The 18,410-nt window shown below is 42.5% G+C and overlaps 1 protein-coding gene across 2 annotated transcripts in view; it reads right to left on the bottom strand.

Moving 5' to 3' along the window:
* The window catches only part of KIF5C (kinesin family member 5C), a 147,541-nt gene that overhangs the window by 99,684 nt on the left and 29,447 nt on the right, over positions 1–18,410 (bottom strand). For both annotated transcript variants that reach the window (XM_077830224.1, XM_077830223.1), the window contains exon 2: positions 7,281–7,371. In XM_077830224.1, the coding sequence (XP_077686350.1) occupies positions 7,281–7,371 (91 nt within the window). The remainder of the gene's footprint in view (positions 1–7,280; positions 7,372–18,410) is intronic.

Here is an 18,410-nt window from a genome sequence, read left to right as displayed (position 1 = left end):
AGCATAGCCCATTACATTTACCAAGGGGCCTCTAAACAGGTCTGAGTTTCTCTTTATTATTTCACAACATTCATTCAGAATTCCTTTTTGAAAGAAGCATCTTATTGATTTGCAGTTAAATGAAGTGTGAGCTCGGGCAGACAGAAATGCCTACAGCAGTATTAGCCTGAATATTATAGACACAACAGCCTTCCCAGAGTTCTGGTTGCAGCTAGCCTTCAATTATTTATAGGCCCTGATTCTGACCATTATTATACCTACCTACACCAAAACTAAACAAGTTCACTTGTAATTTCATGGGTGCGATTTTAATGTCACTTTTCTAGAGAGCTTGAGGCACATCAGACAAGGTGTTTAGAAGATATGATGGTTAAAAGAGGGGGGAGTCTCTCAACATTTTCTTAACTTTTGTGGATAATCAAAACTTTAAAATAGCTTGCCCTAGAAACTTAAATGTTGAGTTTCTATCTGTTGGTCTAGGGGCAACGGACAATGCCTGGGGCAGCCTGGGAGGGCTGTTGTGAGGTGGGTGGATAGGGAGGAATGCCTAAAGCAACGAGAATCTGGGAAATAGCTGTGGTGGTACTGAAAGTGGGAGGGAGAACCAGAGAGTCGACCTTAGGGGTGGGCAACATCCCAGGGCACCATACTCGGGTTGGGGTGCTGTGGTGAAGAGGCAAGGGCAGCAGGTGAAGCTTCCCCTGGGCCCCATCCCCTCCCCACTCAGTCCCCCCCCCAGCCACTGCTCGCCACATCCCACCGCCACTCCTTTTCCCAAGGTGGGGGGTGGCCTCACAGGGAGGAGAAGGATATGGCAAGGAGGGGAGCCTTGCTGGGGATGGGGCTGGAGGAGGAATGCAGCGAGCGGCAGACATCTCGTGGGAAGGGGGTGGAGGAGAGGAGGGTCACACAGGGTATGGCTTGTGAGATATTTAAAAATTCAATTTGCTGATCAATAATATCATGCCAAAATACACATAACATTATATGTAAGGTTATGAACATAAGCACGTTTCCAAGATAAATCTGGGGAGAGGCTAAGCCAGTTCCTCAGAGAAAAAGGACAAGCTGACGCCTCAGCCAGGTGTCAACAAGGCTGATGGACCATAGAATCATAGAATCATAGAATATCAGGGTTGGAAGGGACCCCTGAAGGTCATCTAGTCCAACCCCCTGCTCGAAGCAGGACCAATTCCCAGTTAAATCATCCCAGCCAGGGCTTTGTCAAGCCTGACCTTAAAAACTTCCAAGGAAGGAGATTCCACCACCTCCCTAGGCAATGCATTCCAGTGTTTCACCACCCTCCTAGTGAAAAAGTTTTTCCTAATATCCAATCTAAACCTCCCCCACTGCAACTTGAGGCCATTACTCCTCGTTCTGTCATCTGCTACCATTGAGAACAGTCTAGAGCCATCCTCTTTGGAACCCCCTTTCAGGTAGTTGAAAGCAGCTATCAAATCCCCCCTCATTCTTCTCTTCTGCAGGCTAAACAATCCCAGCTCCCTCAGCCTCTCCTCATAAGTCATGTGTTCTAGACCCCTAATCATTTTTGTTGCCCTTCGCTGGACTCTCTCCAATTTATCCACATCCTTCTTGTAGTGTGGGGCCCAAAACTGGACACAGTACTCCAGATGAGGCCTCACCAATGTCGAATAGAGGGGGACGATCACGTCCCTCGATCTGCTCGCTATGCCCCTACGTATACATCCCAAAATGCCATTGGCCTTCTTGGCAACAAGGGCACACTGCTGACTCATATCCAGCTTCTCGTCCACTGTCACCCCTAGGTCCTTTTCCGCAGAACTGCTGCCTAGCCATTCGGTCCCTAGTCTGTAGCGGTGCATTGGATTCTTCCGTCCTAAGTGCAGGACCCTGCACTTATCCTTATTGAACCTCATCAGATTTCTTTTGGCCCAATCCTCCAATTTGTCTAGGTCCTTCTGTATCCTATCCCTCCCCTCCAGCGTATCTACCACTCCTCCCAGTTTAGTATCGTCCGCAAATTTGCTGAGAGTGCAATCCACACCATCCTCCAGATCATTTATGAAGATATTGAACAAAACCGGCCCCAGGACCGACCCCTGGGGCACTCCACTTGACACCGGCTGCCAACTAGACATGGAGCCATTGATCACTACCCGTTGAGCCCGACAATCTAGCCAGCTTTCTACCCACCCTATAGTGCATTCATCCAGCCCATACTTCTTTAACTTGCTGACAAGAATACTGTGGGAGACCGTGTCAAAAGCTTTGCTAAAGTCAAGAAACAATACATCCACTGCTTTCCCTTCATCCACAGAACCAGTAATCTCATGATAAAAGGCGATTAGATTAGTCAGGCATGACCTTCCCTTGGTGAATCCATGCTGGCTGTTCCTGATCACTTTCCTCTCATGCAAGTACTTCAAGATTGATTCTTTGAGGACCTGCTCCATGATTTTTCCAGGGACTGAGGTGAGGCTGACTGGCCATGACGTGCTAAGTGGCCATTCTTTGGCAAGGAAGAGGACTGGGATAAAAATATACATCTTAGCAAAAATACTGCATGTAGCTTCCTTTCTTCACCAGCCTGCCTCTCCCCTTGACTCCCAGATGGAAATGCTTCTGAAAGGGAAGGGGGACAGGACTATAAAAAGAAGGGGCAGACAGCCCAAGAGATCCCTCTCTCTCTCTCCCTGCCCACTTCATTCTCTGCACCTGTGAAGACAAAAGGAAACAGCTCTTTGGACTCTGGAGGAGGGGTCCTGACCTAGGAGTTTGGTCAATAATCTGCTGCAGCATATGGTGGGAAACTTTGCTTGAAATTGAATATCATTTGACAAGTTAGGCACTAAAAGAAGTTCTATTTTTATTTTTCTTGTAACCACTTCTGAGTCTCATTACTTATACTAAAAATCTGTCTTGTTGTAGTTAATAAACTTGTTTTACTGTTTTATCTAATCCAGTGCATTTAAATTGGACTGTTTGGGTACGCTATTTAAAATAATAAAATAGCGTAGTATTCCTTTAACGGTATAACGGACTAAATATATTTGCAATGTTGAGGAGAGGGCTGGGCAGTGCAGGACATATATTTCTGGGGAACAGCTGGGACTGGGAGTATGTTGGGATCACCCTGAAGTATAACCAAGGCTGGTAAGAGCCAAGGCATGGCTGACTGCAGCACACAGCCATATCTGGGAGTGACTACACGCTGGAGGCTGTTTGTGAGCCATCCAGGTTGGAGGCTACAGTAGCAAGGCATTATAAGGGACACCCCAGATTACAGGGAAGGTGTGACAGAGCTATTCATTAGTCTGGATTATGCCCCGGTATATCATAATGGCATATTACACAATTGCTATGCAACCTTCACTGGCTCCAGAATGAAATACGGCATTTGCTTCAAGGGATTGGTCCTGACTACTACAGCCCTGAAAGTTCTAGGTTCAGGTTCTCTTACACCACATTTGGATGGATGTGTGCACATGCATACACGCACACATACACACTTGGCCCTTATCACTTTCTATTTTCTCTCCCTTTCTCTCGCTCTTGTTTTCTGCTCTTTTGGCTCGTAGTCTCTTTGTGACATAGACTATCTTCCTCTGCTTTGAGACAGAGCCTAGAACATTTAGGGTTCTGCTGCAATATATAAACAGAGAAGGTTCCACAATGGAAAGCTTTCCGTGTAAAAATGTCCTCTTCCTTCGTGAGAGAGATTTTTGCTCTGGCCTTTGTCAGTTATATTGCCTTCGTTGACTGCAGCTCCTGCAAAGGGTCATGGAGTGAGAGGTGGTCTGTACACATTCACACACACACACACACGCCCCTGTTCTGAGTCATTCTTAATTCCTCACCCAACCCTTCTCTACAAACACATTTTAAGTGTTATTCTTTTCTTCAAACTCATTAAAATCCAAACAACACTAATCCTTAATCCACAATATCCCCCTGTACCCACATGCCTGCCCTCCCTGCTTCCCTCTATCGACACAGTGAGCTCAGCCATTCAGCTTGTACTGTGTAGTAAATATTAATGCATGCTGACCACTGACGGTCAAGTCATATGGGACCACATTCTCTGGCCCATTCCATTCATTTTTCTCCTTTGTTATCATTCCTGTCCTTGCTACTTAGCCCTCTCATACCTATACCCTCTCACAGAGCCTGTCTGCTCCTTTCCACAGTTTCTTTTTTTTTTTAAGCAGTGCTAAAGAATGGCCTGTAAAAAGAAACACTTAAACTGGAAAATAAGGCCACTTGTGTCCTTAAACCTCTTTGTAGACTCTGTATAATGAAAGTTTTCTTGCATGTGTTTTTAAATTTAAAAAAAATAACTTCAGTGCTCCTATTTTCTGTGAAGAATAAATGCCTTCCTTACAGAATTCATGAACCGTTGTTTTTTTCTTTTTTTTAAATAAAGCTTGTTCTGCTCATTCTGTTTAAACAGACTACTGGTATTTATATCTGGTACAAGGTCCTAAGGCAAGACTTTCAAATATTAAATATAATCTAAAATAATATACAGTTTTAAAAATATTGTTGAATCAATGATCCTAGAGGTAGGCAGTATAATAGTATTTCTCTTCCACCTACAGTTCTATAATTAAAAATTCAAAAAAGTACACAAGTAATGGAAAGAGATGGTCAATAGGCTATTCAATGAGAACTACCCAGAAAGCAATTACCACAAAGAAATCATTAAAACAATTCATTGTCTCTTCCTTCAAGGCTGCACACACACAGTAAAAATTGCTACAACTAAAAAGCGAAGCCCACTGAATAGCTAGCGTTGGCCATTACGTATTGACCACGTAGTTTAACAACAATGTCTAGTAACCATGGTGTTTAATTCCTTTCAGTCAGCAGTATTCTTCCAACAGGACAGTGCATGAAAGACAAAGACCTCAGACCTAATCATCTCTCTGTATAGGAAAAAAGCTGAAGCCTTTTTTCTGACGATAAAAGACCAGATGAGAGTGGAAAGCAACAGGAGGGTGGAAAATAGAGCAAAAGAAAAAAGAATGACTATACAACCCACCACTGCATATTATAATCCTTCCCAAAAAAATGGATTTTAAAAAATCACTATACTGGAGAGATTAACAAATGCCTCTAAAATCTAGATTATTGTCCTACATAGATTGTTTCTGTACAAAAGAGTATGGTTTCATATGTTCCATATACATAGGGATATGAAAATAATTTGACTTAGCTATTGCTGTTTATTAAAAAGGACTGCTGTTTTTCTGATCTTTTGCTAAAAGTCCTCATTTAGAAAATTCTACTGTCAATGCAATTATTATAACCATTTTAGAAACCAGTGGTCAGTCATTAAGCTAGCTGGCATTCTCTACAATTATATCAATCACAATGAAACCACTGGGTCCTGTGTGAGTATATTTTGAATAAGAATACAAGATAACTATTGGAAAGCTACTTAAACATAAAAACAATGAGTCTGGCACCCAGGATGCCAGCAAGATAACATCAGTAAATATCTTCAATGGAATGCATTAAACCAGCGTTTTCCAAAAACGTTTGAAAGCTGAGCCCCAGTTCCAGAAAATGAAACCAATCGCTTCCCTACTTCCCCAACCCAACTCCCATTGTGTTGTTAAAGGCAGACCCTTCCCAATTTACACAATCCCTACAATTGGGCCCCCCTCCTTTGGAAAGCATTGGGTGTAGACCTTCATAACAGGATACCAATTTAAAAAAAAAAAAAAAATACCTTGAGCTGTGAAATAGTTAACGTTGATATTTAAAACAACATCACTGGCATCGGAGTTAAACCCCACTAAAAAGAATGAGGCAGTTCATACCTCAGAGCTGTTATTTCAGGCTCTCTATGAACTCGGGTAGATGGATATCCATCTGTTACACTCACTTCATGTTTTGAAGATTTCCTTTACAACCATAACAGCTGAAGACACAGCTTTCATTGGGGGGGGCGTGGGAGGAGAGTGAGACTCTGGAGAATAACCGAGAGGTCTGTCCACACTTCCCCAGCCAGCCGTTCACACCCCTAGGGAGCATGCCTCACACTGAGAGTAACACTGCATTAAACAACAAGCCAATGCACCTCTGGACAGTTTATAACACCCTAAAGGAGCGTTAAAAAGCTTCAAGCAAGGCTGTCAAGTGATTTCAACATCCAAAAAGCACAATCATCAACCTGGGTGTCTTATTTGCCATTATGAAACAGATCTGGGCTGACCCTGAGGGGTACTGAATAACTACATGGCCACCTGCTACTGCTCAGCACCTCTGGATCACAACCTTAGTGGGTGTCGAATAAGTTCAGGGTTTTCAAGTTAAATCATAAAACTGAAACGACTTCTAGTATTTTTTTTTTCAGATGCAGATGTGCAATCTGACAGTCACTACAGTACGTCTACACTGCAGCTTGGAGCATGACTCCCAGCCCAGGCAGGCACTCAGACACATGCAAGCTCTACTTGAGCTAGCATGCTAATGAGCTAGCCAACCAAGCTCAAACTCAGAGGGTCAGGCATGCTCATACTTTGGTGGCTAGCCCATGCCACTACCCATGCCTCAAAGTCCACATTGCTATTTTTAGTATACTAGATTGAGCAGAACTAATGCACGTCTGTCTACCTAGGCCGGGAGGCATGCTCCCAGCTACAGTGTAGATGTACGCTTTTTATGTGTTTAATTCCCTTTAATGGAAATAGCAGCAGAATCAAGCCCTTCATGTTCTTAGACAAGAGACATCTTTGAGGCCATAAATTGTTCTAGTAAAGTACATCATCAGCAGCTGATCTCCATCCTTTTAGCAAAACTGAAGTTTCTCATCTTTCTTGAAGCCACTCTCATCTTCAGTTGGATAGGTGACCAGGCCCTGTCCTATGGTCCTGCCCACATTTAGGAAAGTTTTTAGAAAGCAGTCTCTACGACTGTTTTGTGGGATTTTTTTTCGAAATCAGTTCCTGCTAACATGGGTTTAAAATACAGTTTCCTTAGTCACAGTACAGCAGACAAAAACATGTAAACCAATTTTAGAAAGCCATTTTCTAGACGAGGTGTTTTCCTATTGTTTTACCTAGTGGAGAAAACAGTTTCCGACAGTGTTTTAAAAGGATTCCACGCTCACTAAACAAACTGTGTTTAACCTATGTTAGCAGAAACCGCTTCTAAAACTCATTTAAAAGCTTGTTCCTACCAGGGGTTGAACTCCAATATAAATGGAACAATACAGCTTTTATAGTTAAATCCAGGAAAAAAACCTAACATTTACATTTGCTGTAATAGAGAGCAATTGTGACATCACTTACCTTTAACAATCTGCTTGGCACAGGCATTATAAACTTGTTCCTGGGTCGTGTTTGGCGGTAACACTCTGTCAAAGACATAAGGTTTTGCCTGCTGAAATTAAAAAAAAAACAAAAAAACACAAAATAATGTTTTAGAAAATGATAAAAACCTATAGCCAAAGCAAAAAAAAGGCAGAACCCATTTAATAGGCACCCTGATAAAAGGCATGGCTGTTTAAATTAGGGAAGATGTCCAATGCAACAGAAATGATGTGTTTCAGTGAACAAACAATGAATAAACAACACATCTAGTGTCTCAAAGTCTGTTCCCAGTCATTAGCAAAAATGGAGTGGCACATGTTGCCCTCAAATTTCCTACATATTTAGCTCATTTAATTGGATAAAGTTAAAGAAAGTGGTAGGAAACAATGGGCTAAAATGTGACTAATGTAATCCTGAGCACTTCCCCCTCTCTTCCAGAATTTAAGACAGAAGATCCATATTTCTAACCCAATCTATGATTGAAAAGGAATCTGTGTCAAAGTTCATCACAATTTCCTACCATTCTAACCTTAGGGTAAAGATCACTGAAGACAGACCAAATGAATTCAAATCATCATCTGTTTTAAAAGCCCTGCACTGCTGTCTAACTAGCCCCATATCAATCTTGAGTGTTGTTAGCACATTTTGATTATGTGGAAAGAAAATAGCTGGGCTTCAGTTAAGTGTTGAAAATGCAAATAAGCTGAAGCATAGCAGTAACCAAAGAAAGAAGCCCAGGAGCAGAAGGTCTAGCCAGTTAGTAGACTGGTCTTTTACTTGAAGAATTACAAAGATTTTCAGCTTGAAAGATATGAATGCTTTTGTGTGTGCTAGAAACAAATATGATTACAAAGTGAAGCATGTGTTTATGAAATGAAACAAAAATGAAACAAAAACATTTGGCTTTGGGGATTTTATCAGGTTGCAGAGGATGATTCTGCCACAGAAACAAAGTTAGCCCTGGCTTCTAAATACCATGAATAAGTAAGGGGAAAAACGATTTGCATGCATTAACAAAATGGACTCTGCTTTTTCTTCCTTCTGGCAGCAACATGGGATTGGTTACAAAGAAATACATGTCAGCTAATCTGAAATAAACCTTCGATGTGGAAGACATTAAAAAGTAAATCATTTTTAAGACAGAAGCTTAGATAGCTTAGCATTTACTTGTTTTCACTGATCTCTGAGGATGCTATCTTCTTTTAAAATAAGATTTCTTCAGTTAAATGCCATGAAGAACAGAAGCCAATTCTTCTCTCTCTTTCTCTTTCCATCAAAGAATGCAATACTTCCAATCCAAAATACAGTATTTGTTCTGAAACAGCATTACAGGGATCTCCAAGTAACTGATCAATGGCTAAATCTGACATAATGGTCATACTCATGTCAATCATGCAATCACATCTGCCATCTGTAGCCAGCTGTTCAAATATTTGTGCTTGACTCACTGGTTTCTTGTTGCACCGATTTATTTTAAGCTATGTACCTGACATCTCCATAACTCTGAACATTCACTTCTTAAACTACAGTAAAACACATACAAGATAAATATAAAATATATTAGAAAAATCTCATCCTTGAGATATGAAATACTGTAGATAAGAATATATATTACCAATCATTTTTTAAAAAGTTGGAGGCACATAAAGCTATGTACTGACCTGTTGTAATAAAGCATGCACGGTATAGTCTCAAAGCACAGATCTCGAGTAGCCTATGTGAAATGAATGTAGTTGCCTTCATCCAGTTTCTAGTTAATAGGTTTCCATCTCTCTCTCATGCACATGCACGATCCCCTTTTTTGATATCGTAGGGGCTTATCTACACTGGGAAGTTATTCTGGAATAGGGTAGGATGTGAATTTAAAGTGCTATGGCTATTCTGGAATAACTTCCTGAGTAGAAAAAAGGGCATTTTTTCCCCACTTCAATTTAATCCACAATAGCGATCCTGGTTAATTTCCCCATGTAAGGCAGGCCGTGAGCAGAATGGCTGAGGAAGGACTGAATGATGATGGAGCCTGAACTACCCTCTCACCCACAGAGACATTTGCCCCTGGTTAGGGTTGAGGCCCATTAGCCAAGCAATATGGCAGACCTTCCACCATGTTGTTACCATGTACACAGAGAACTTCAGTCTCCAGGGCAATCAATCCAGCTCTTTCATGAGCGCTCAACAACAAAAATGTCAGAGATCTTCAAGAACCCAGGTAGATTATCACAATTTTGCTGTACACAGCTGAAAGGGGAAATTTCACCACAAGCACTATCTGCAAGTTACAAACATTAAATCATTTTATTGATCAAACTAAAAAGTAAAAGAGTATGAGCAAACAGCTCAAAAAGTGCCAAGTAGGTTAAATTACCTCATACAGTTCTTTTGAAAAAAATGCCAGCTAATTTATTTTATATCACTTCTAGCAGCCTCACCACATTAATTTTCAACCCAGATGATCACTTGCACTTTAGAAAGGAGAACTTCAAAAATGATATACTAATAGCAACAATAAATAACTAAAGAAAATTAGCCTGCAAGATTCATCACAGCTGTCTAGAACCATTCACTTCTGACCTTATGAGGTATCCCTGAAAGCACACACTAAAATTAGAGATGGACTCAAGGCACAAGTTTGGACAATCATTCAAACTCCTAGAGTAAGGAGCTCTTTAGATCCAGGGCTTTGGTATAAAGTAATCTCTACCAAACACTGTTACTGGTAGCCAAATTCTGGAGCTATTAAAGAATGCGTCCCAGTCCATCCAATTCAATGGACAGTGCTCTCTCTAGGAAAAGTTTATAAATTACATTTAAGATAGTGTAAACAGGGTTCTCCAACTCCTCTATCCCCTGCACACCCCTTCTTTAGGCTACCATCCACCCCCTACCATGAGCTCCTCCCACACCTGTTCGTTTTCAGGTTTAATCTTAACATTGTGCACAGCTGCCTTTGGAATGTTTAAAAGCATCATATATATAAACTCTTCACACCTTTGCTTTGTTTTTTTCTACATGTGAAAAAAAGATACAAGTGGCAAATGTTTTATAAAAGGGACTAATGTGAGCTCACTTTAACTTGTAACAGCAACATACACACACACAAAACCTATGTTAAAGGAACATTAAGACTCCAACACCAAGCACTCAAAAGTTAGGAAATGCAAGAATTAAGGTGGTCTACAACCTTAATTCAGACCCCTTATGTATATGCATGACAACACATTCTTCAATTACATAATCGTATATTTTTTCCCAAGATTATTGTGACAATTGGGCTACAACGTCTGCCTGCTTAGGTATTTACCATGGAAAATAGGTCAAGACATTTTCAATAAAGAATGATACAAGCAAGTAAAAGAGAACATGGAGAGACTAAATTAGTCCGAAGATCATAGGCCTTAAGAAAATTCAAGGACAGTGTTGAAATTATGCTTGTATAAACGGATGGGGAACTGGAAAATAATGAACCAAAATTGGTGTGTCGGACATTAGGCCTAATTTGTTGACAATAAATAACAAGAGGATGAGCTATTCCAATCAGCATCCCCTTTTTGCAACCTTAAAAATTTTTTTTGAGGAAGAGATAAAACAACAGTTGTAGGCTACTGAAGCAAGCCTCACCATCCTGGCTGCTACCTTCACCATCTTCTGGAACTCAGAAGCTTCTTTATCCTAATCCGAAGAGATATCTTGACCAGACCAGGGGAGAGAGGGGGACCCAGATAACATCGCCACCCTCTGCCAGCTCCAGATGAATCTCAACCACTAACTTGGGATGAAATGTGATCAGACTAACAGCAACAACAACTGCTCCAGCCCGCCTCAAACCTTAACTGTCCTTTTGGGGAAAAGAGATTACCATCTTTGATACCCTCTAAAAGACTGTCAAACAAGGGGAGGTTTCCATCTAAAAACTTTCTCCAGGTAAAGAGAAAGGAACAAGGGATATTGTTAAAATGAAAGCCTTACTTAATATTTTACATTTCAAATGCTGTAACTGGTTTCCCTCCTTTTCTGTATCTTTAATAAAAAGTTAGAAGGATTTTTAATGGTGGCTTTCCAATAGCATTAAGCGGGCTGAGGTCTCCGTATACCAAACCCCAAATCTTCTTTATACTGTTGAACAGTGACTGGATTTTGCAAGGACTTTTGCCCATTTATTCCATCTGAATTAATACAGCAGGACCCCTCAGATCTTCCTGAAGATGGAAAGTCTGTACTATTTGAAGTACTTGTACAGGTGGGTCTAAGCCCACCCATAACTAAAGGTCCTCCCCCTCAACGAAGGCAGAGGGACCACTCTATCCAGGTTCCAACTGATTATGGGGGACAAAGGAGAAAACAGGAATGGGAATGAGGTCAAAGGCTGAAAAATTAAGGAACCAGAAGGGGACATCAAACAGAGAACCCCAGACAGTGCCCACAACTCCTCAAAGGTATCCAAGATGTCAGACACTACCCAGAGGAATTCTGCGAGGATATGAGAGCAGACAAGGGATCAGAAATAGGCCCTGCATACGCAGAGCGCCCGTGTGCAGCTTCCTCCTCCTGGATGGATGTCCATCTTAATCAATGCCAGGAAGAGACTGATGAGGAGATCCTGCAACTTTTTAGGGCCACAAATAGGGTGTACATACATCGGGAGGTGTGGGGAACAATGCAGCCAGAACCTCAGTAGAAGGTTCTAGAGGAGCCGGAAGAAGGGCTGCAACCTGACACGCTAAATAGATGTGCACCAGGGTCTCCTTCTTGCAGCACAAGGGACAGGTGTCAGGGGAGTTTGTGAATCGCAACAGGTGCACACCCATGTTCACAACTCCGTAGAGGAGCCACCAACTAGTAGCCCCAGAGGGCCATAGAACCAGAGTGGAGTACAGGCTGGCCCACTGGGGTTCCTCGTCCTTCTGAGGTGGTAAGAGGTCTGGCCACTTGGTGTTGGGGAAGGACACAAGGGCGAGGAAGTGGATATTATGAAGCATGACCATATACAGATATTCTCTGGATTAAGCTCAGAGGCAGACTGGCTGAATGTTGTGCAGGCAGCTCAGGTGGCATATTGGGTATGTCCAGGGAGGCTCACAGGGCAGGGGCCCAATGATTAATTTCTGTGGGCGAGAAGTGAGGGGTGGGTGGGTGGGGAGCACCCTCCTGCAGGACCCACTCAAGAAAAACTGGAGAAGCAGTCCCAATCCCAGTCCCCAACCCCACTCCCAACTCGTGGTCCCATTTTCCCTCCCCGGCATTCCTCCCCTGCCCCCAGCTTCCAGACAGTTTTTGCTCCCCATCCCAGGCTTTTGTCCCAGTCGGTGCTCCTTAACCCCTGCCCTGCAGATCTGGCTTTTGACCCCTCTGCGTTCAAATCAGGCAGTTTCCTCCTCAACTTTGTCTGTGTTTAAATCAGGCAGCTTCCTCCAGCAAGAAGAGAGAGACTCCCTGCTCTCAGTTCAAGTGCTTGGGCCTGACACAGCCTGCAGCAGCCCAGAGTTGCAATTGCAGGGAAAGACCCATCCAGCTATTTTGCTGTTTTCAAGAATGAAGCAAGGATAAAAGTACAGAGAAGAGTGCCTTTCACTGAGAGCCCTCTGCTCCCAGATGCACAAATCTAGAGTCTATGGGCAACAGCAGCACTTCAGCTAATCAAGAGTAAAGAGCAAGAACAGGGAAAGAGATGGCAAGACACATGGAAAGACAGACAAGATACAAGGGATGTGATTTAGTGAGGCCAGTGGCTCTCAACCTTTCTAGACTAGTGACCACTTTCAGGAGTCTGATTTGTCTTGCATACCTCCAAGTTTCACCTCACTTAAAAATTACTTGCTTACTAAATCAGACATAAACAACTAGAAAAGTGTCACAGCATGCTATTACTGAAAAATTGCTTACTTTCTCATGTTTACCATACGATTATAAAATAAATCAAATAGAATATAAATATTATACTTACATTTCAGTATATATCATATAGGGCAGTATAAACAAGTCATTGTCTGTATGAAATTTTAGTTTGCTAGTGCTTTTTATGTAGCCTGTTGTAAAACTAGGTAAATATCTAGATGCATTAATGTACCCCCTGGAAGAGCTCTGCGAACCACCAGGGGTACTCGTACCACTGGTTGAGAACCACTGAATTAGGCCACATCTTTAGTAAATTAATTCAGCTGGGAACTATCCAGCAGTGAGTCAGACTGTGCAGGTCATGGTTCCTTCCATAATTGCTTCCACCAGGTGGAGGGCTGCCATCAGTCCCACAGTGCTGGTCCTCCATCCATTGCTGGGACTCCACCAGCCTCCTCACCTGTACTAGAAAGCGGGTTGTCCCCTTACTGTACTAGACTCAGAAGCCCCAGTTCCATTCCGCCTCTTCTTTAGAGGATCCCTTTCCCCAATTCCCCTTCAAATTCTGATTTATCAGGGAGCTGGATTCTGTATGGGATGAGTACTTGCATTGGACACCCGCCAAAGGAGGCACCAGCACTTAGCATGGCCAAATACCCAACAGGGCTCTCAGTTAACAGTTTCTGCCCTAACATCAGACACACTAGATCCTCTCCCCAGTTGGAGAAGGGTACTGTGCCTGGATAACTCAGGTAGCAACTACAATATTTTTGTGGGGGGATTACCAAAACTCCCCATTCCCAATACTTCACACGTCTTCTGGCCTCATCAACTCATAGAAACCTGGCAGCTTCCTGCCACACCCTCCACTGCAGCATATCAGACCAGTCTACAGTGACCCTAGGGGAAAAAATCTTGGAACTGGCCTAAATTTCTGTGCCCTAGCTATTAAGTCAGATCCCTAACAAATTACCAAATATTATTGTACATATAGATGAAAACTCATTGCAGGTGGCTACTTCCTGCCTGCTAAGGTCTCCTAAAAGAGGGGCATCAGCTGGTTCCAAAGCACATCCCTCTTTTGATGCCAACTCAGATTCACCTTGCCACCGAGATTGAGCTGTGAAACTCCAGGGGAGCTGGCCACCCGCCTGTGGGCCCAATACACAATACTGTGCCCGCAGACCTGAACACCAGCTCATGACCCATTCCCTTGCTCCCTGTAGCGTGCCCCTGTATCCACGCCAACTCAAGAGCTACCTCACTAATGAGGCCTAACAGTGAACTTCCAGGGGGAACTGGCCACCCACCTGTGGGCTAAACCAAAATATTATACCAGCACATCCAATTATCAACTGTGACCTGTTCACGCAATCCTGAAGGAAGGAAGTTTAAATATAAGCCACTGAATTAACCTCAACACAGGGAGCCTCCATACACCCTTATATTCATTTGGATGAGACCAATAGCTAGGAATAACCTGTTGGGCTCCCATTCCAAGCTGTGCTGTGGATGTAACCAGTGCAATCCCGAACGAATGGGATCCCATTATACCAGGGAACCTCAACAGCATGCACTCTCTGACATGACCATGAACTGAAGTTTCCTTTTCTGAAGTAACTCTCTTCCCCATGAAGAGCGAGCAGCTTGACACCAGCATCCAATACTAAGCAAATCTGTCCTGCTTTGACTGGGAAAATCCCAGCTCCCCATACTCTCATAGTACAGTTATTCACCTTGCCAACATGCACCTCACCATTCCTTATTGTTTTGACACTCTCAGAATCAGAGTTTCACATCTCTCCCCCAAATTGCAGATCCCCAAATTCCAAAGCCCTATCTAAATCCTTCCTTGCTGATCCCCTTATTAACCCTGATAGAGGCTATCGTTGCAGTAGCCATAACAATGCACAGTGAAGTGTCAACAACTCAGAGGACAAACCCATGCCTTCAAATAAAGTGAAGTAAATTCCTCCATAATGTCAACCTGAATGTTCAAGATGTTAGTTGCTTGGCAACAAGTCAAACTGGTCAAGAACCAAGGTTCCAGAGATCTAGCTGCCCCTGAATGGCTGGCTGGCTCCAAACACCAACACTCAAATTTCGTCCACCTTGTATTTCTAGTGATTTGAAGAACTGGCAGTTACCACTGTAGATCACTGCCTGCTTTATCCTTTAGAATCACCTCTCTCACTCGGGACTTCATTCTTGCAGGTAGTCTCTGCCATCAGGATGGGAAAGAGCTCCTGAGGGTTGAGCTACTAATCTGGAGATGTGAGGGGACTCAGGCTAGACTCTGGAAGCACAGGATTTAATATACCCTCCCCCACATTTGCAGGAGCCAATGGCTTACCTGAGCTTTGACAGCCGTCCCCCATTCCCACTCAGGTGATGGGGCCCCCTCTCCCAGTGACCTCCCACTCACAACCATCAAGGGAGCGGGGACTCTTAAATGAGCCACTACCCTCCTCCACCCCTCCCCCCACTAGTCCAGACAATGCCTTTGAGGTGCATTCAGAGATGTGACTCTGATAGTTACTGTCAGCCAATCATTTAGTGGCACCAAATCCTTTTGATCCTCTCAGAGGAGTTAGACCACATAGTTGTCTTTACAAGTTGGATTGCGTTCACTATGACTATGGGGAAAACTTGGTCATTATTCTGCATCATTGCTAATTCAGGTCAGAGATTTTTGTTGTTGATGCTAAAATTAATAATGTATAACTGGGTTTAACATATCAAGCAAAGTACATTCACCAGGATAGAGAAAGTTCTAATAGATGATCATATGACTTCATTATATGTATAATATCTCAGAGCATTCAAATACGCATACTTAAAAAATGACACCATTCACATACAACACAAACAAGAAAAGAATATTTGTTGCATGCCTGAAAGGGAACATAAGAACATAAATTTTATGGAGAGTGGAAAGCAATGTATTATTCGAGGCTGTGGGAGGGTGCTGGTTGAGAAGCCCTTAATCAGCTCCTACCACTCCAGCCCCAAACAAGGGGTAAATAGCCCCTTGGTAGGTGCAGCCAGGCAGTCTTATTAGCCTGGCTATAAAGGCTGGGAGGAAGGCAGAGAAGGGGGAGGGGGGAAGGGAAAGAGAAAGGTCAGGCACAGAAGGCAGTAGGAGCCTCCTAGTCTGTTGCTGGCCAGGCCTGTTGTAGGCAAAGTAGCTGTGAAGTCTGTATATACTTGGGAACTGGTAGTGGGAAACCTTTTGAGAATAAAGAGCACAGATGTTGCACCAGACTGAAGTGTCCCTAACTCATTGAAGGGGGGGCACAGCGTGAACACCATTACAGAGGCACTCAATCTTTAACTCAGCCACCCCATCTCTAGTACTAGTATTATTGCCAAGAAGAGAATAAGTATTTCATGTCATCTTCCTGGCCTATATTAGTGTCAAAATAGTAAGGCTGATGCCATCTCAAAATTTTAAGTGTCGGGACCACGTTGATTGCATCATAACTGCTATATCAAATTTGTTCCATTCACAAGTAGAAAGGGCTAACAGCCTTCCCTCCTAAGTCAGTCTGGGATCTGAAAGTCTAAATGGATTCTTTTTCACCAGTAATACAGATTCTACAATTGAATCTTAGTTTACAATTCCTGCTGATGCACAACAACAAACAGAACCCATCTCACTCTCTCATAGCTATGTTAGCTTCAGAGTGCCAGCAGAATTAAAAAGAGGTTAAAAATGTATTTGTCTGGAAAGTAAACAAATTTGATTAAATAAAAAGGAAGAGGCCAGCGGTTTTACTGAGTAAGGATGTGCCTTTTTTAGTCAGGACATTTTCTGACTGTAACTGCTCTTTATTTAAAAAAAAATAAATACATCTAACAATAAATAAGATTTAAAGACAGGTGTAAGAAAAGGTTTTACAGGTAACTAAAATAATTACTGAGCTCATAATCTTTCTGGAATACCATAATCAATGTATGCCAACAGCATTTCCCATGAACTATTAAATCCTGATAATAATCCTAATCCTCAACCAAAAAATAAATGAGACCAAGCAATTACATACAAACAGGCACCGCAGAGCAATTCAAGTCAGGAAATAACTTGACAGCCCACACAGCAGACTTGAGTATTTCGCTAGGGTTGCTGGAATCTAGCACATAGCTGAAGTGCAATTTGTAACTTTCATTCTCTGCAGAAAAAATCTTTAACCTTTTGTAACATGTTCAAAGAGTACAGAAATTTTATACCACGAAATTGTTGATACAGTGGAATAGTTTGCAATCTAGAAATAGAAGTTCTAGAAGTCACTCCTCAGATTTAACAAGGAGTCTGGTGGCACCTTAAAAACTAACAGATTTATTTGGGCATAAGCTTTCGTGGGTAAAACACCACTTCTTCAGATACATGGAGTGAAAATTACAGATGCTGGCATTATATAATGGCACATGAAGGGAAGGGAGTTACCTCACAAGTGGAGAACCAGTGTTGACAGGGCCAATTTGATCAGGGTGGATGTAGTCCACTCCCAATAATAGATGACGAGGTGTCAATTCCATGAGGCAAAGCTGCTTTTGTAATGAACCAGCCACTCCCAGTCCCTACTCAAGCCCAAATTAATGGTGTTAAATTTGCATGAACATAAAAAGTCTCCATAATACAATGAAGCCAACTTAAATAGCTAACTGATAAAAATAAATTCTTTAGGCGCCCAACCTTTCCATAAGCTTCAACCGCTAAATGCACTAAGTGAACAGAACATGCAGTCTTCACCATTCATAAATTTTGATAGTGTAAGCCTACTGTCAACTGTCAAGAGTTACAGATGTATAAACTGTTTTAGGTCATCTAATCCATCCCCTTACCAGTGCAGGATTGTTCTCTACAGTTCAACCTCCTGTGCTTAGTCCAGTTTAAGTGTCCCAAGTGCTGAAATTTCCAAAACTTCCCTGGAGTAGCTATTCCACAATAACTGGTCTTTGTTAGGAAACTGTTTAACTTAAATTTTCCTTCTGTGTAATTTTACCCTATTACTCCAAATTACACTCCATTCCAAGATACATCCTTCTCCCTTCTCTGTGATCATACTGGTAGACAATCATGTCCTACTTAAGTAGGATATGTCTCTGGGTATATCTACGCTGCAATTAGACACCTACAGAAGACCTATGCCTGCTGAGTTGGGCTCGCAGGGCTGTTTAATTGCAATGTACACATTCGACTTCAGCCTGGAGCCCAGGCTCTAGGACCCTTCGAGATGGGAAGGTCCCAGAACTTGGGCTGCACCCTGAGCCTGA

This window comes from Eretmochelys imbricata, chromosome 11, assembly GCF_965152235.1.
Source record: "Eretmochelys imbricata isolate rEreImb1 chromosome 11, rEreImb1.hap1, whole genome shotgun sequence".
Lineage (NCBI taxonomy): Eukaryota > Metazoa > Chordata > Testudines > Cheloniidae > Eretmochelys > Eretmochelys imbricata.
This window is presented reverse-complemented; position numbering and strand designations above follow the sequence as displayed.